General features: G+C 62.6%; 3 protein-coding genes across 3 annotated transcripts; 1 reads left to right on the plus strand and 2 right to left on the minus strand.

Moving 5' to 3' along the window:
• Positions 1–229: 229 nt before the first annotated feature.
• On the minus strand, positions 230–5,388 carry TSPAN33 (tetraspanin 33). The gene is made up of 8 exons (XM_030960186.1): positions 5,206–5,388; positions 3,581–3,638; positions 3,341–3,468; positions 3,181–3,255; positions 2,991–3,086; positions 2,650–2,778; positions 1,853–2,014; positions 230–1,306 (listed from the first exon to the last, which is right to left on the minus strand). Exons 1-8 carry the CDS (start codon positions 5,308–5,310, stop codon positions 1,205–1,207), a joined length of 855 nt encoding a protein of 284 aa, XP_030816046.1. The 5' UTR covers positions 5,311–5,388; the 3' UTR covers positions 230–1,204.
• Positions 5,389–6,474: 1,086 nt separating this feature from the next.
• On the minus strand, positions 6,475–9,831 carry LOC115910398. Its single transcript, XM_030960525.1, has 5 exons — positions 9,790–9,831; positions 9,133–9,217; positions 8,166–8,549; positions 7,400–7,525; positions 6,475–6,670 (listed from the first exon to the last, which is right to left on the minus strand). Exons 2-5 carry the CDS (start codon positions 9,188–9,190, stop codon positions 6,582–6,584), a joined length of 657 nt encoding a protein of 218 aa, XP_030816385.1. The 5' UTR covers positions 9,191–9,217; positions 9,790–9,831; the 3' UTR covers positions 6,475–6,581.
• A 1,844-nt stretch (positions 9,832–11,675) lies between these two features.
• LOC115910605 (acrosin-like) lies at positions 11,676–14,041 on the plus strand. Its single transcript, XM_030960858.1, has 7 exons — positions 11,676–11,746; positions 11,873–11,961; positions 12,013–12,136; positions 12,269–12,519; positions 12,693–12,847; positions 13,664–13,879; positions 13,922–14,041. Exons 1-7 carry the CDS (start codon positions 11,676–11,678, stop codon positions 14,039–14,041), a joined length of 1,026 nt encoding a protein of 341 aa, XP_030816718.1.
• Positions 14,042–14,199: the final 158 nt, after the last annotated feature.

The following is a 14,199-nucleotide window of genomic DNA, read 5'->3' on the forward strand; positions in this document are numbered from 1 at the left end:
ATCAATTTTGGGGGAGAAAACTTTTGATTTTTGTGGAGGAAAGTTCCATTTTTTAGGGGTAAGTTACTTTTTTTGGGTGGGGGGAAATCAGTTTGGGGTGGCACAAAAGACACTTTTGGGTGAAGAAAAGTTGCTTTTGTGGGGGAAAAGATGGGGTTTTGCAAGAGGAAAATCTTTTTTTTTTGAGAGCAGCTACTTCTTAGAGTAAACTTGCTTTTTCGGGGTGAGAAGTACCCCTTCAGAGGGGAGGTTTTGGGGGGAAAAAGTGAGTTTTGGAGGGGGAAAAAAATCACTTTTTTTGCGGGGAGGTGCCATTGCTCGGAGAAGCAATCGCTTTTGGGGGAAGAAATCACATTTCGGCGGGGGGATGAGGCGGATTTTGAGGAGGAAAAAGGCCAAAAAAAGGGTTTTTTAATGGGAGAGAAGCCTCCCGGCCGCACACAAAGAGCCGGGCGCTGGGCCGCATCCCGGCTCCCTCCGCGGGAGGGACCACCCAGCCCGAGCCGAAGGGAACATTAAAAGAAAAAGAAAAAGAAAAAAAAAGCCAAACTAATAACCCAACCCCAAAAACTCCACCCACGGGTTTGCGACAGCTCCGCGGGGCCGGGCCAGGCCCCTCAGCCGCGTTCCCCACCTCGTTTTGGGGTCTCGCACCAGCACAGGGCCTGGCGTGGCCTCCGTGTGTCCCCAGAGCCACCGCGGCGTCCCCTGCAGCCCGGCACAGCCCGGAGCGTCCGGCCTCGTGGCTTTATTGTCCGGGAAAGGCAAGGAATGGGCACGGCCCGGCACCCCCTCGGCCGGCCCTGCTGTGCCCTCGGCTGTCCCCGCGGCCGGCGACACCGAGACGGACACCCGGACACGGGGGGAACGTCCCCGGCCCCGCAGCCCGGCCTGGGCGAAGGCAGCTCGGTGCACGGACAGACAGACAGACAAATGTCCTTCTCCAGCGCACGCGGGGAGGGGAAGCACATCCCAGTGCGAAGCTTTGTGCGCCAGCAAGACGGACGGACGGACGGACAGCGATTCCCCGGCGCTGCCTCAGCTCAGCACCTCCAGGCCGAGCTCAGCACCGGCTGCCAAAGGCACGGAGTCCTCTGCGCGGCCACCGCGGATCTGCATTCCCTCTCCTCCAGCGGAGCCCCTCGGGCTGTCCCCGCGGATCCGGGGCTTGGAATGGCCCCGGAGCCGCCGGGAGGGTGCGGGCTCAGGACCAGGGGTCTGCCCGGTGCTGCTGGTTGTAGAGCTGCAGCTTGATCTGGTCGCGGATCTGGTTGATGAGGAGCCGCGCCAGGACGATGCCCACCAGCTGGAGGGGAGAGGGATGGGGAGGGAAACGAGAGAGGAAGGGAGGGGGAAAGGGAGAGGGATGGGGAGAGGAAAGGGGGATAGATAAGGAGAGGGAGGGGAGAGGAGGAAGGGGACATGGGCAAGTGAGATAAAGGGACGGCAGAGGGGAAGGAGAAGGGAGGAGGAAGAGGAAGAGGAAGAGGAGAGGAAGAGGGAAGAGAAAGAGGAAGGGGAACAGGGAAGGAAATGAGAGAGGAAGGGGAAAGGGAAGAGGAAGAGGGGAGAGAAAGGGAAGAGGGAAGTGGGAGAGGCAGAGGAAGGAGAGAAAAGCAAGAAAAAGAGAGAGAAAGAGCAAGAGGGACAGGGAGAGGGAAGAAAAGGAAGGGAAGAAGGAGGTACTGAGCCACACCAGGCAGTGTCACCCCATGCTGGACATTTGCGTCACTCCCCCATACCAGATCCCATCCCGACTCCCCCCATCTCACAATCAGCCAGCTCCCCAAAAAAGCCCCCCAAAGCAGAGCTCTGGGGCAGCCCCTTGTCCCCCTGTCCCCCAGCCCCGTACCTGGGGCAGGGCCAGCCCCAGGGCGATGCCCCCCAGCAGGAAGAGGTTGCTGTGGGTCCAGTTGACCAGCTTGTCGATGCAGCCGTTGGTGTGGATGAAGGCACTGGCCTCCAGGTAGCCCCTGGCCTGCATCCCGTGGCCACACATGGTGTTGATGACAGCCTGGGACAGGGGACAGAGCACAGAGGGGCTGGGGGCAGAACACACTGGGCTCCCTGCTCTTGGGGGGCAGCTGTGCAGTGACCAGGCCCCTGCCTTGGTGGGGTGTCCCTTCGTTGGTGTCCCCACGCTGTCCCTCCAGAGCCACCTGGCCCCAAAGAGCCAATTCCAGCCCTGGAGAGGGAGAATTCTCCCCCACCTCATCACAGGAGCCCCCAAACCCAGAGGGTGGGACTGGGGGAACCCAAACCCAGAGGGTGGGACTGGGGGAACCCAAACCCAGAGGGTGGGACTGGGGGAACCCAAACCCAGAGGGTGGGATTGGGGAACCCAAACCCAGAGGGTGGGACTGGGGAACCCAAACCCAGACGGTGGGATGGGGGGACCCAAACCCAGAGGGTGGGACTGGGGAACCCAAACCCAGAGGGTGGGATTGGGGAACCCAAACCCAGAGGGTGGGATTGGGGAACCCAAACCCAGAGGGTGGGATTGGGGAACCCAAACCCAGGTGGGATGGGGTCCATACATTGCCATTATCGTGTTCCCTGCCCTTGGGCAGGGCTGCAGGCCCAGCCCAGCCCCCGGGGCAGGGAGGACAGGTGCGGGGCAGGGTCTCCTGAGGCCACCCCAGCACAGACCTGGTCAGTGTCGTGCAGGCAGCAGGAGAAGGGCACGGAGCAGCGCTCGCGGCTGGGGTTGGTGGCCGTGCAGTTGAAGTACATGTTCTGGGACCAGTCCTTGTAGGAGACGCCCCCACAGCAGCTGAACTGAGAGCAGGACACGGGGCTCAGCGGGGAGGGGACCCCAGCCCACGGCAGGGGGACAGGACAGCCAGGGCTCTTTGTGCCCCCTGCCTGGGCAGGACATCACCATAAACATCTTGGAAGAGCCATCCAACATCCCCAGCCTGTGCTACCCCACAGATTGAAGCCTGACATGGAAATGGGGACACCCCGACCCTGCAGACCCCCCCTGTCACCTCCTTCTGCCCGAAATCGATGAGGTTCTGCAGGTCCAGGTCGTCCCGGTAATGCACGATGGCCCCGTTGATGATCTCGCTGACCTTCCCGCGGGCCTGGGGGACAAACAGAGGGACAGCAGCGAGGCTGCCACCCAGCAGGACAGGACTGGGGCCACCCAGCACCCCCACTGCCCTCCCTTATCAGTACCTTATCAGAGAACACAAAGCCCAGCACGCCGGCCGCCAGCTGCAGGAGGAAGATGATGGTCAGGCAGACGGAGAACTGCGGAAAGAGGAAGGTGATGGTGAGGGGAGCACTGAGATGCCACCAGGGTCCCCAGCAGGGTCCCACCCCTGGCAGGACTCACCACCTGCAGCAGGCAGATGTTCTCCCGCAGGGAGCCCACGCAGCCGCAGAAGGTGATGAGGAAGGTGAGGACGCCCACCACGATGAGGAGGATGGCAGGGTCCACTGCCAGGCACGCCATGGCCGCCTCTGTCACCACGGGCGAGCTGTCACCACACTGCCAGCGCCCCCGGGACCCCGCGTGCCCCCCCAGCCGTGCTGGTGGCTCGGAACCAGCAGGGCTGGGGAGCCCCGAGCTCACCTGCGTGCTTCAGCAGCCGGGCGTACACCCCCACGGCCACCATCACCATGGAGATCACCTGCAGAGGGACACAGGTGACCCCGCAGCTGTCACCACCCCCGTGCCACACCCACGGCCCCACCTGCAGCCCCCCAAAGCCAGCGATGCACCCGAGCTGCAGCCGCTGCCTCAGTTTCCCCTTGTCGCAAGGGGTCCACCGTGTCCCCTCCCACTGGGAGGCCACATCTGTCCCCACCTCCCGAGAGGCCACATCTGTCCCCACCTCCCGGAGGTCACTTGCCAGCCAGTGCTGTTCCTCTACGGATGGCTGGACACAGCAATGTGGTTTATGGGAAGTGAGAAACTTCCTCAGACATAGGATTGCAAACACGGAAATAACCCACCAAAAAAAAACCCCCGCAAAAAACCCCCAAACATAAAAAAACCCCAAACCTCCCAAGAAGTACAAAAGTCGCCAAAATGTTTTTAAAAAGTCCCCGAAACATAAAATAATACTCAAAATATAAAACTTTTCAAAAACATAAAAATCCCTCAAAACAAAAAAACAAACAAAAAAAAAACCATCAAAAAGGCCCCCAAACATGGAAAACTGTGGCTTCCCTGCAGGGGATGTCCCTGGGGAGGGTTGGGGACAAGAGGGGCCTCTGTCCCCCTCTCTGGGGGGTTGTCACCTGTGAGGGGCCAGGAGGGGTCCCGGTGAAGTGGTGGGGACCCAAAGGACCCCAAAAACCCTCGGGAATGGGGAAACCCCTTGTGTAGGTTCTGGAATGGGAGATGCCAGTGGGGTCCAGGGCTGGGGACACTCCCAGGGGCCAGGAGTCCCTCAGGAATGGGGGGACACTGGGGTTGGGGGGCCCCAGGGATCCCGAGGAGAGCGGATTGCGGTGGGGACCAGGGGTGGGGACAGCTCCAAAGCCAAGGGAGGTTCCTGGTGGGATCCAAGAGATGGAGGTGGGCTGGGGGAATGCAGGGTCCCAAACAGCTCCGGGGCTGGAGAGAGGACTGGGAAATCCCTGGGGATGGGGGATCCCAAAAGGGTTCGGGGATGGAGACATTCCCAAGGGCTGGGGGTCCCGGGGATGGGGGAATCCCTGGCGATGGGGGGATCCCAATAGGGATCAGGGATGGAGACATTCCCAAGGACTGGGGGTCCCGGGGATGGGGGATCCCAAAAGGGTTCGGGGATGGAGACATTCCCAAGGGCTGGGGGGTCCTGGAGATGAGGGAATCCCTGGAGATGGGGGGATCCCAAAAGGGATCAGGGATGGAGACATTCCCAAGGGCTGGGGGTCCCGGAGATGGGGGGATCCCAATAGGGATCAGGGATGGAGACATTCCCAACGACTGGGGGTCCCAAAAGGATTCGGGGATGGAGACCTTCCCAAGGACTGGGGGTCCCGGGGATGGGGGATCCCAAAAGGATTCGGGGATGGAGACATTCCCAAGGGCTGGGGCTCCCAGGGATGGGGGGATCCCAGAAGGGTTCAGGGATGGAGACATTCCCAAGGGCTGGGGGTGCCGGGGATGCCGGGGATGGCGGTGTCCCAGTGGGGTGCAGAGATGGGGCCAGCCCCCGGGACCGGACGTCCTTCGGGAGCGCGGTGTCCCGGTGTCCCCGCACTCACCCAGAAGAGCAGGTTGAAGAAGAAGAGCACGTACTTGGCCATCGGGCTCACGAAGGAGAAATCGTCCCCGAGGGCCCCGGCGGGGACCGCCGCCCGCTTCGCCATGGCCGAGCGGGACCGAAGGGAGCCGAGCGGGGCCGAACCGGACTTGTCCCCGCTTCGCCCCGCGGCGAGCGCCACCGAGCCCCGCCCCCGGTCCTGTTCCCCTTCCCGCCCGCTCATTGGCTGGATCTTCCTCACTCTGCCTTCCCATTGGATAATCACCCCGTCACTCAGCCCGCGGCTCCCGCCCTGCCCTGCAACACCTGTCCGTGATTTAAGGGGCCCCGTGGTGGGCGTGTCTATGGGCGGGGCCAGCCCTGCCCCGCCGCCAACAGCGCCGCCCAGCGGCCGTGGGGGAACGAGCGCGCTTGGGGACCCCGGGACTCCACAGCCATCCCTAAATGGGGACACCCCCGTAAACCCGCAGCCTGTCCCTAAACGGGGACACCCCATGACCCCACAGCCTGTCCCTAAATGGGGACACGTCTGTGACCTCCACAGCCTGTCCCTAAATGGGGACATCCCCGTGACCCCACAGCCTGTCCCTAAACGGGGACACCCCATGACCCCCACAGCCTGTCCCTAAATGGGGACATCCCTGTAAACCCACAGCCTGTCCCTAAATGGGGACACCCCATGACCCCACAGCCTATCCCTAAATGGGGACATCCCTGTAAACCCACAGCCTGTCCCTAAATGGGGACACCCCTGTGACCCCCAGAACCTGTCCCTAAACGGGGACATCCCATGACCCCCACAGCCTGTCCCTAAATGGGGACATCCCCGTGACCCCACAGCCTGTCCCTAAACGTGGACACCCCATGAGCCCACAGCCTATCCCTAAATGGGGACATCCCCGTGACCCCACAGCCTGTCCCTAAATGGGGACATCCCCGTAAACCCACAGCCTGTCCCTAAACGGGGACACCCCTGTGACCCCACAGTCTGTCCCTAAATGGGGACACCCTGTCACCCCCACACCCCAGCCCTGTAACCCCCCACCCCAGCCCCCCATACCCCGCATCCCCCTCCCAAGCCCCCTGGTTGGTGGGAAGGAGGGGTCACCCCCACTCTGGAGCAACGCTCTTTATTTGGGGTCTCCGGGTTTGTCCCCCCCAGCCATGGGACCCCTGGAGGGCAGGGGGACCCTGCGCTGTCCCCTGCCCATCCCTGGGGATCCGAGCAGGGCCCCCCACCCCAAACCACCATGCACCCCCCAAACCCATCCTGCACCCCCACCGCAGAGCATCGCCCCTGCCCTGTCCCCCATTTGGGGCAGTCGGGACTGTGTCCTGCCCCAGTGTCACAGGAGCACCTGTCCTGCTGGGGTGGCCTCAGGCGTTGGCACTCTTGATGTCACCCAAGGCCACCTCTCCTTCTTCCCCTGCAGCCTCGGCTGCGGGCTCCTGGGCTGGGCCCCGTGCTGAGGGGACAGAGAGTGGGGACACGGGACAAGCCTGGCCCCACGCAGCGCTGTCCCCATCCTCGTCCCTGTCCCCATCCTTGTTCTGTCACCATGTGGACACTTGTCCTCGTCCCTGCTCCGTCTTCATCCCCACCCTCACATCCTCCATTCCCTCCTCATCCCCATCCACATCCCCATGCCATGGATCCTGTCCCATGGATCCCATCCCATCCCATCCCATGGATCCCATCCCATGGATCCTGTCCCATCTCATGGATCCCGTCCCATCCCATCCCATCCCTTGGATCCCATCCCATGGATCCCATCCCACCCTATCCCATAGATCCTGTCCCATGGATCTCATCTCATCCCATCTCATGGATCCCATCCCATCCCATCCCATCCCATCCCATCCCATCCCATCCCTTGGATCCCGTCTCATTCCATCCCATGGATCCCATCCCATCCCATGAATTCTGTCCCATCCCATCCCATCCCATCCCATCCCATGGATCCCATCTCATTTCATCCCATGGATCCCATCCCACCCCATCCCCACAAGGGAACTGGAAATCCCCTCCTCACACAGAATCCCATCCCCAGTGGACCAGGAGGTCTCCAACTGCCCCCATCCCTACAACACCCCCCCTTTTTGCCCCCAGCACCCCCTTTTTGCCCTCCACCCCCCCTTTGTGCCCCCCACACCCCCTCTGTGCCCCCCACACCCCCTCTGTGCCCCCCACCCACCTGGGCGCCCCCAGCAGTGCCCCTGGCAGCGGGCACACACCAGCACCCCGATGGCCACCGCGGTGAAGGCGGCCGTGAGGACACAGATCACCATGAGCATGTCCGGCTCCGCGGCCTTGGGGACCTCTGCGGGGTGACACCGGCACATGGGGACACCAGCAGGGCCACCCCACCCTCCCTGCGCCGTGCCAGGCTGGGGGAACCCCAAACTGCCCCAGGGGAGCAGCTGGGGACAGACAGACACACCAGGCACAAGGGACACATCAGGGCATGTGGGGACAACAAACTCGCTAGGGGAACAAGGCAGGGACACCTGGCACTGCCAAGGTGGGACAAGGGACAGACACCTTGTGGGGACCCCAAACAGGGCAGGGGAACAGGGCAGGGACGCCTGGCATCACCCAGATGGGAACAGAGCTGGAGGAGGTGACAGATGCGCCAGGGAATTGGGGACATCCCCAAATTCTGATACCGTCCAGATGGGGACAGGGAATGGGGGGACCTCAAATTGGGGTGAAGAGTGTGGGGCACCACCCCGATGGGGACAGGGATGGACCAGGGGACAAGGCAGGTGACAGATACAGCAGGGAATGGGGCGCCCCCAAATTGTGGCAGCATCCAGATGGGGACAGAACTGGACACAACAGGGAACTGAGGGACCCCAAGAGGGACAGTGCCACCCTGCCCCACTGACCTGCCACCGCGGGCTGCAGCACCAGGGAGCAGAGGGACCCCAAGAGGGACAGTGCCACCCTGCCCCACTGACCTGCCACCGCGGGCTGCAGCACCAGGGAGCAGAGGAGCTGTGGGGCGGCGGCGCGGGCGGCGTAGCAGGAATAATTGCCGAAATCGGGATCGCTGAGGTTCCTCAGCAGCAGGGACACGCCGCTGTCCCCTGTCCCCGCGGCGCAGAAGGCCACCCTGCCCCTGAAGCGGCTGTCGGGCTGCACGGGCGGCTGCCAGCCCGGCTCGGGGGGCGGCGGCTGCCAGCCCAGGCGGTGGCTGAGCACGGGGACAGCGCGGTGGCCGCCGGCCTGGTGGGTGCAGCTGAGGGTGACCCCGCGCAGGTCACCCCAGGGCTGCGAGCCGCAGGGCAGGCAGGCGTCCTCGCCGATGGCCGCCGTCACCGTGACGGTGACAGGAGGCTGGTCTGGGAGGGGACACGGCGGGGTCAGCGCGCGGCGACACCAGGGATGGGGTACAGGGGCCACCCGCGGGACAAGGGGGCTCTGAAGGGGACAGGGGACATCTGTGGGGACACGGCCGGTGGCGCCGGGACTGCGGGCTCGGTAAAGCCAGGACCGGGTGTTCGGTGATGCCACGGCCGGGGGCTCGGAGGTGCCAGGTCCGGGGGCTCGGTGGTGCCACGGCCAGGGGCTCGGAGGTGCCAGGACCGAGGGCTCGGTGGTGCCAGGTCCTGGTGCCAGCACCGAGGGCTCGGTGGAGCCAGGACCGAGGGCTCGGTGTTGCCAGGTCCTGGTGCCAGCACCGAGGGCTCGGTGGAGCCAGGACCGGGTGTTCGGTGGTGCCAGGACCGAGGGCTTGGAGGCGCCAGGTCCTGGTGCCAGCACCGAGGGCTCGGTGGTGCCAAGCAGCCGCCCCGTGAGTCACCGCCCTGCCGGGAGCGGCTCCCCCGCCCTCCCCTCGGGGTCCCCGCCGCGGTCTCCGCGCAGGGGAGGAAAGGGGGGTTGGGAAGGGGGTCCCGGACCCCTCACCCCGCTGCCCGTGGGTACCTGCCGGGGCGAGGAGAGGGCACAGGGCCAAGAGCGCCAGGACGGGGAGCAGCGCCATCCTGCCGGCATCCGGAGCGGGCAGCGCCTGCGGGAACGGCACTGTCAACAGCGGGCACCCCAAAACCCTGGAGGCGCCCCAAACACAGCCCCCCATGGCGAGAGAGGGACCCCGGGGGTATCCAACCCCCCACACCCGCTGTGAGCAGGGACGGTTATGGGGCTGGGGGCTGGGCAGTTATAGGGCATGGGCGAGGGGATTATGGGGCTCGGGGCTGGGCAGGGGGAGGGGGTTTATGGGGCAGGGGCTGGACAGCTATGGGGCAGTGGGCGGGGAGATAATGAGGCTGGGGGCTGGACAGTTATGGAGCATGGGCCAGGGGATTATGGGACTGGGGGTTTATGGGGCTGGGGGCGAGGGGATTATGGGGCTGGGGGGCTGGGCAGGGGGCGGGGGTTTATGGGGCAGGGGGCTGGGGCAGCTGTAGGGCGGGGGGCGAGGGCGTTATGGGGCTGGGGGCTGGGCGGGGGGGGGGGTGGGTGTAGGGCAGAGCGGTGGGCAGCAGCCCCCGGCCCCCGGGATGGTCGGAGCCCCGGCCGCCCCCGGCCCGACCCGGCCCCTCCCGGGCAGAGGGGACGCCCCCGGCCCCGGCCCCTCACCGTGGCTCCGCCGCCGCCCGCCCGAGCCGCGCTCAGCCCCGGCCCCGCCCCGGCGCCACCGCCCGGCCCCGCCCCGCCAGATGTGCCTCGGTCATCCAGATGTGCCCCTCTCATCCACACGTGCCCCTGCCAGCTGTGCCCCTGCCAAGCCCAGATGTGTCCTGCCCGGCTGTGCCCCATCCACATGTTCCCCCTGCCCACCCAGCCGTGCCCATCCCCGCGCAGAAGAGAAATAAAGCAAAAGATCTGATCCCGTTTTTAATAATATATTCCGTACAAAATATCCATACAATTTATTAAGTTTTTAAAGTTTATATTAAGTTTTCTTATATTTAAGTTTTGCAAAGTTTATATTTTGATGGATTAAAAGTGTGTGTAGGACTTTGTCATATATGCAAATAAATTAATATTGTATAAAGGATATAGAGACATTACACGTTTTTATATTATAGGTTATTTATGTTATGCAGAAAATGGATCTTAACATGATATGGTATAATAATAAAGAATAAAATAATAGAAATAGGAATATAATATAATATAATATAATATAATATAATATAATATAATATAATATAATATAATATAATATAATATAATATAATATAATATAATATAATATAATATAATATAATATAATATAATATAATATAATATAGTGTTAAAATAGAACAAAACACTACTAAATCTCTTTCCACATACTACAAGGATTGGTGCCTTTGTTTCTGCAAATATACATTATTAATGTAATAATATATTAATATAGTAATATACTGAGTATTAGAATATAATTAATATATTTGTGTATAATAATGTATTAATGTATTGATACACAATAATGTATTAATATACAATTAATGTAACAATATATAAATATGCTTGCATTTCATAATTAACACAAATTATTACAAATCATATATATTAATATAATTACATTACAAATAAGCATCATTTTATGTATTAATAAAAATTTGTAATAATATTAGTGGCAATTAACACCATGATGCCACAGCGAGGTTACCACCAAGGTACACAAATCTGGACTACCATTAGTCATTATAAATTACATCTAATGAAGCACCGAGAGCCCTAATGATTAATTATTTATGGGACCATCGATCTCCGTGTTCCATTTTGAGGCGCCACCAGCCCAGGGCCAGCCGGGCTCTGTGGGCACAGCGGGCGGTGGCCCTGCCCTGGCACGGGTGGCACCGAGCCCAGCGGGACATGGCCCTGCCCTGGCACGGGTGGCACTGAGCACAGTGGGTGGTGGCCCTGCCCTGGCACGGGTGGCAGCGGGCACAGCGGGCGGTGGCCCTGCCCTGGCACGGGTGGCACTGAGCACAGTGGGTGGTGGCCCTGCCCTGGCACGGGTGGCAGCGGGCACAGCGGGTGGTGGCCCTGCCCTGGCACGGGTGGCACCGAGCACAGCGGAGGTGGCCCTGCCCTGGCACGGGTGGCACGAGCAATGGATCTGCCCTGCCGGGTGGCACCGAGCACACGGAAGCTGCCCTGGCGGGTGGTGAGCACAGCAGGAGGTGGCCTGCCCTGCAGGGTGGCAGCGGCACAGCGGTGGTGGCCCTGCCCTGGCACGGGTGGCACTGAGCACAGTGGGTGGTGGCTGCCCTGGACGGGTGGCAGCGGGGGGTGGTGGTGGCCCTGCCCTGGAGGGTGGCACCGAGCACACCCGGAGGTGGCCCTGCCCTGGCACGGGTGGCACCGAACCCAGCGGTGGTGGCCTGCCCTGGCACGGGTGGCACCATGCTGTCGTTACGGTTGCTGCCACCAGCACCGTTCCAAGGTTCCGCTGCTCTGTGACATCACTCTGGCCTGCTGGCACCAGAGGTGACAGCTCTGCTCTGGCTCTGCCGCCTGCGCTAGCACCGATGGCTTTGCTGTGGCTGCTCGTCCTGCTGGCCCTGGCCGGGCCCGTGGGGGGCACCTGGGACACCTGCAGGTCAGTGGCCCCGGGGGGCTCGGGGACACTCGGGGCTTCCCTGGCACAGCCTGGGCACAGAGGAGCCCCTGGGGGTCCCTGTCCCTGCTGTCCCCGAGCAGGGCAGTGATGGCTTTGTGCTTCCAGGGGCACCTGCGGGCTCCGGCCCTTGGATTTTGACCACAGCTCCGTGTCTGCCAACTACGACCACTCTGATGGTGACTATGCAGCCTTGGGTTCTTCTGATGTCACCTCCCTGGACCTGGACAGCCCTGGTGTCCCCTCAGGGGCCTGGCCTGGCATCGTCAGTGTCCAGGCCACCCTGGAGAATGGCACGTGGCACATGTGCTCGGGGGCGCTCATCAGCCCCCAGTGGGTGCTCACGGTGGCCCAGTGCTTCTTCAGGTCTGGGTAAGGACGAGCAGGGACAGGGGTGTCCCCACAGGAGGGGCAGGGATGTCCCCACAGCAGGGTCAGCTGTTGGGCTGCCACATCCCATGGCCCTGCTCCCTGTCACCCCTCTGTCCATCTCCTGCCCCCCAGGGACATCTCCATTTACAAAGTGGTGATGGGGACCACCGATGTGGCCCAGCCGGGCCCCGAGGCTGCAGTGAGACGCATCCAGAGGCTCCTGAAGCACCAGAACTATGTGGCTGCCACAGTCATGAACAACATCGCCCTGCTGGAGCTGGACCAGCCCGTGGAGTGCAGCGACTACATCCAGCTGGGCTGCGTGCCCGACAGCTCCCTGGCAGTGTCCGAGCTGAAAACCTGCTACATCGCGGGCTGGAGGAACACCCCGGACAGCGGTCAGTGCCCGCCCGGGGCAGGGCCGGGCCCGGCCCGCGGGCACACGGCCCCGGGCAGGGACACGGCCCCGGCCGGGGCTCTGCGGGGCACGGCCCGGGCCCGGCCCGGGGGCTCGGCCTAGCGGGGGCTCTGCCGGGGCCGCCGCTCAGTGCCCTCTGTGCCCGCAGCCCCAGCCCACGCCTGGTGCTGCAGGAGGCCAAGGTGCGGCTCATCGACGTCCAGCTGTGCAACAGCAGCCGCTGGTACGGGGGGGCCGTGCACCCCCAGGACCTGTGTGCGGGGTACCCGCGGGGCGGCATCGACACCTGCCAGGTGGGGCTGGGCCCGGGCTGGGCACAGGGACCCTGAGCCCACCTGGGCCCCATGGAACCCCCAGAGCCAGCACAGGGACCCTGAGCCCCAACCTGGGCCCCATGGAACCCCCAGAGCCAGCACAGGGACCCTGAGCCCCAACCTGGGCCCCATGGAACCCCCAGAGCCAGCACAGGGACCCTGAGCCCCAACCTGGGCCCCATGGAACCCCCAGAGCCAGCACAGGGCCCATGGAACCCCCAGAGCCAGCACAGGGCCCATGGAACCCCCAGAGCCAGCCAGGCCTCAAACATGGCGTGGCCCCGTCTGGGCCTGGCCCGCTGCCCTCCCTGCCCTGTGTTCCCATCACTGATGCGTGTCCCTTGCCCATCCCCGTGTCCCTTCCTGTCCCATGTCCCTGTGCTGCCCTGCCTTTCCTCAATCCCCAGATCCCTCTCCTGTGCCTCCCTGCTGCCCTTCCCTACCCCTTCCACCATTGTATCCCCTCAGACCCAGCCCAGGCCTGGCCAGCCCCATGTCCCACCCCTGTCACTGCTCCCTGTCTGTCCCCATCCCCATGTCCCTGTCCCTGTCCCTCTCCAGGGGCTCCTGTTCCCTTTCCCATCCCTGTCCCCATCCGCGTGTCCCTGTCCTTGTCCCTGTCCAGGGGCTCCTGTTCCCTTTCCCATCCACAGATCCCTGTCCTGTGCCCCAGGGCTGTCACTCCCCATGCGTGCGTCCTTGTCCCCATGTCCCCAAATCCCATCCAGTGTCCCCATAACCCCGAGGTGTGGCTGTGACCCTGGAGCAGCCCCTGACCCCTGTCTCCTGTGGCAGGGGGACATCGGGGGTCCCCTGGTGTGCAAGGACCGCGTTGGTGACTACTTCTGGCTGGTGGGCCTGGCCAGCTGGGGCAAGGGCTGCGTCGGAGAGAAACGCCCCGGAGTGTTCGCCTCCACCCAGCACTTCCGAGGATGGATCCAAGTCCAGATGGGAATGGTCCCATCAGAACCCAGCCCCACACCTACAGAGCAACCCCTGACCCCAGCCCCAGCCCTGATGCTGTCCCCAACCCTGACCCTGACTGTCATCGAGACCACACCAAAGCCGAAATCGGAGGACTTCATAAGAGTTTCATTCCCAAAATCCATCCTGCTGAAATTCTTCGGGAGTCTGCAGAAGTTCCTGGAGTTCCTAAGGGACAAATTGCGTTGATCAGGAGGGGCAGCAAATCCAGTTCTGGCTGCAGAGGATCTCCAGCAGCTCCAGCTGGGGCCGTGGCTGTGGGGCCAACCCAGCCCCGGCGCCCAGGGCTGCTGTGCCCTGCCCACGCTGACCCCTGCGCCCACCCCGATGGTGAATCCAGTTTGTGC

The sequence above is a fragment of the Camarhynchus parvulus genome, chromosome 1A (genome assembly GCF_901933205.1).
Source record: "Camarhynchus parvulus chromosome 1A, STF_HiC, whole genome shotgun sequence".
Taxonomy (NCBI): Eukaryota; Metazoa; Chordata; class Aves; order Passeriformes; family Thraupidae; genus Camarhynchus; species Camarhynchus parvulus.

Coding starts and splice junctions, on each gene's coding strand:
- LOC115910605 (XM_030960858.1), top strand. CDS start 11,676: ATGGCTTTGCTGTGGCTGCTCGTCCTGCTGGCCCTGGCCGGGCCCGTG. Junction 11,747..11,872: donor GGCACCTGGGACACCTGCAG/GTCAGTGGCCCC, acceptor TTGTGCTTCCAG/GGGCACCTGCGGGCTCCGGC. Junction 13,880..13,921: donor AACCCCTGACCCCAGCCCCA/GCCCTGATGCTG, acceptor ACTGTCATCGAG/ACCACACCAAAGCCGAAATC.
- LOC115910398 (XM_030960525.1), bottom strand. CDS start 9,190: ATGGCGCTGCTCCCCGTCCTGGCGCTCTTGGCCCTGTGCCCTCTCCTC. Junction 7,526..8,165: donor GCTGCAGCCCGCGGTGGCAG/GTCAGTGGGGCA, acceptor GTCACCCCGCAG/AGGTCCCCAAGGCCGCGGAG. Junction 6,671..7,399: donor GCACTGCTGGGGGCGCCCAG/GTGGGTGGGGGG, acceptor CTGTCCCCTCAG/CACGGGGCCCAGCCCAGGAG.
- TSPAN33 (XM_030960186.1), bottom strand. CDS start 5,310: ATGGCGAAGCGGGCGGCGGTCCCCGCCGGGGCCCTCGGGGACGATTTC. Junction 3,469..3,580: donor CCGGCTGCTGAAGCACGCAG/GTGAGCTCGGGG, acceptor CCGTGGTGACAG/AGGCGGCCATGGCGTGCCTG. Junction 3,256..3,340: donor ACATCTGCCTGCTGCAGGTG/GTGAGTCCTGCC, acceptor CTCTTTCCGCAG/TTCTCCGTCTGCCTGACCAT.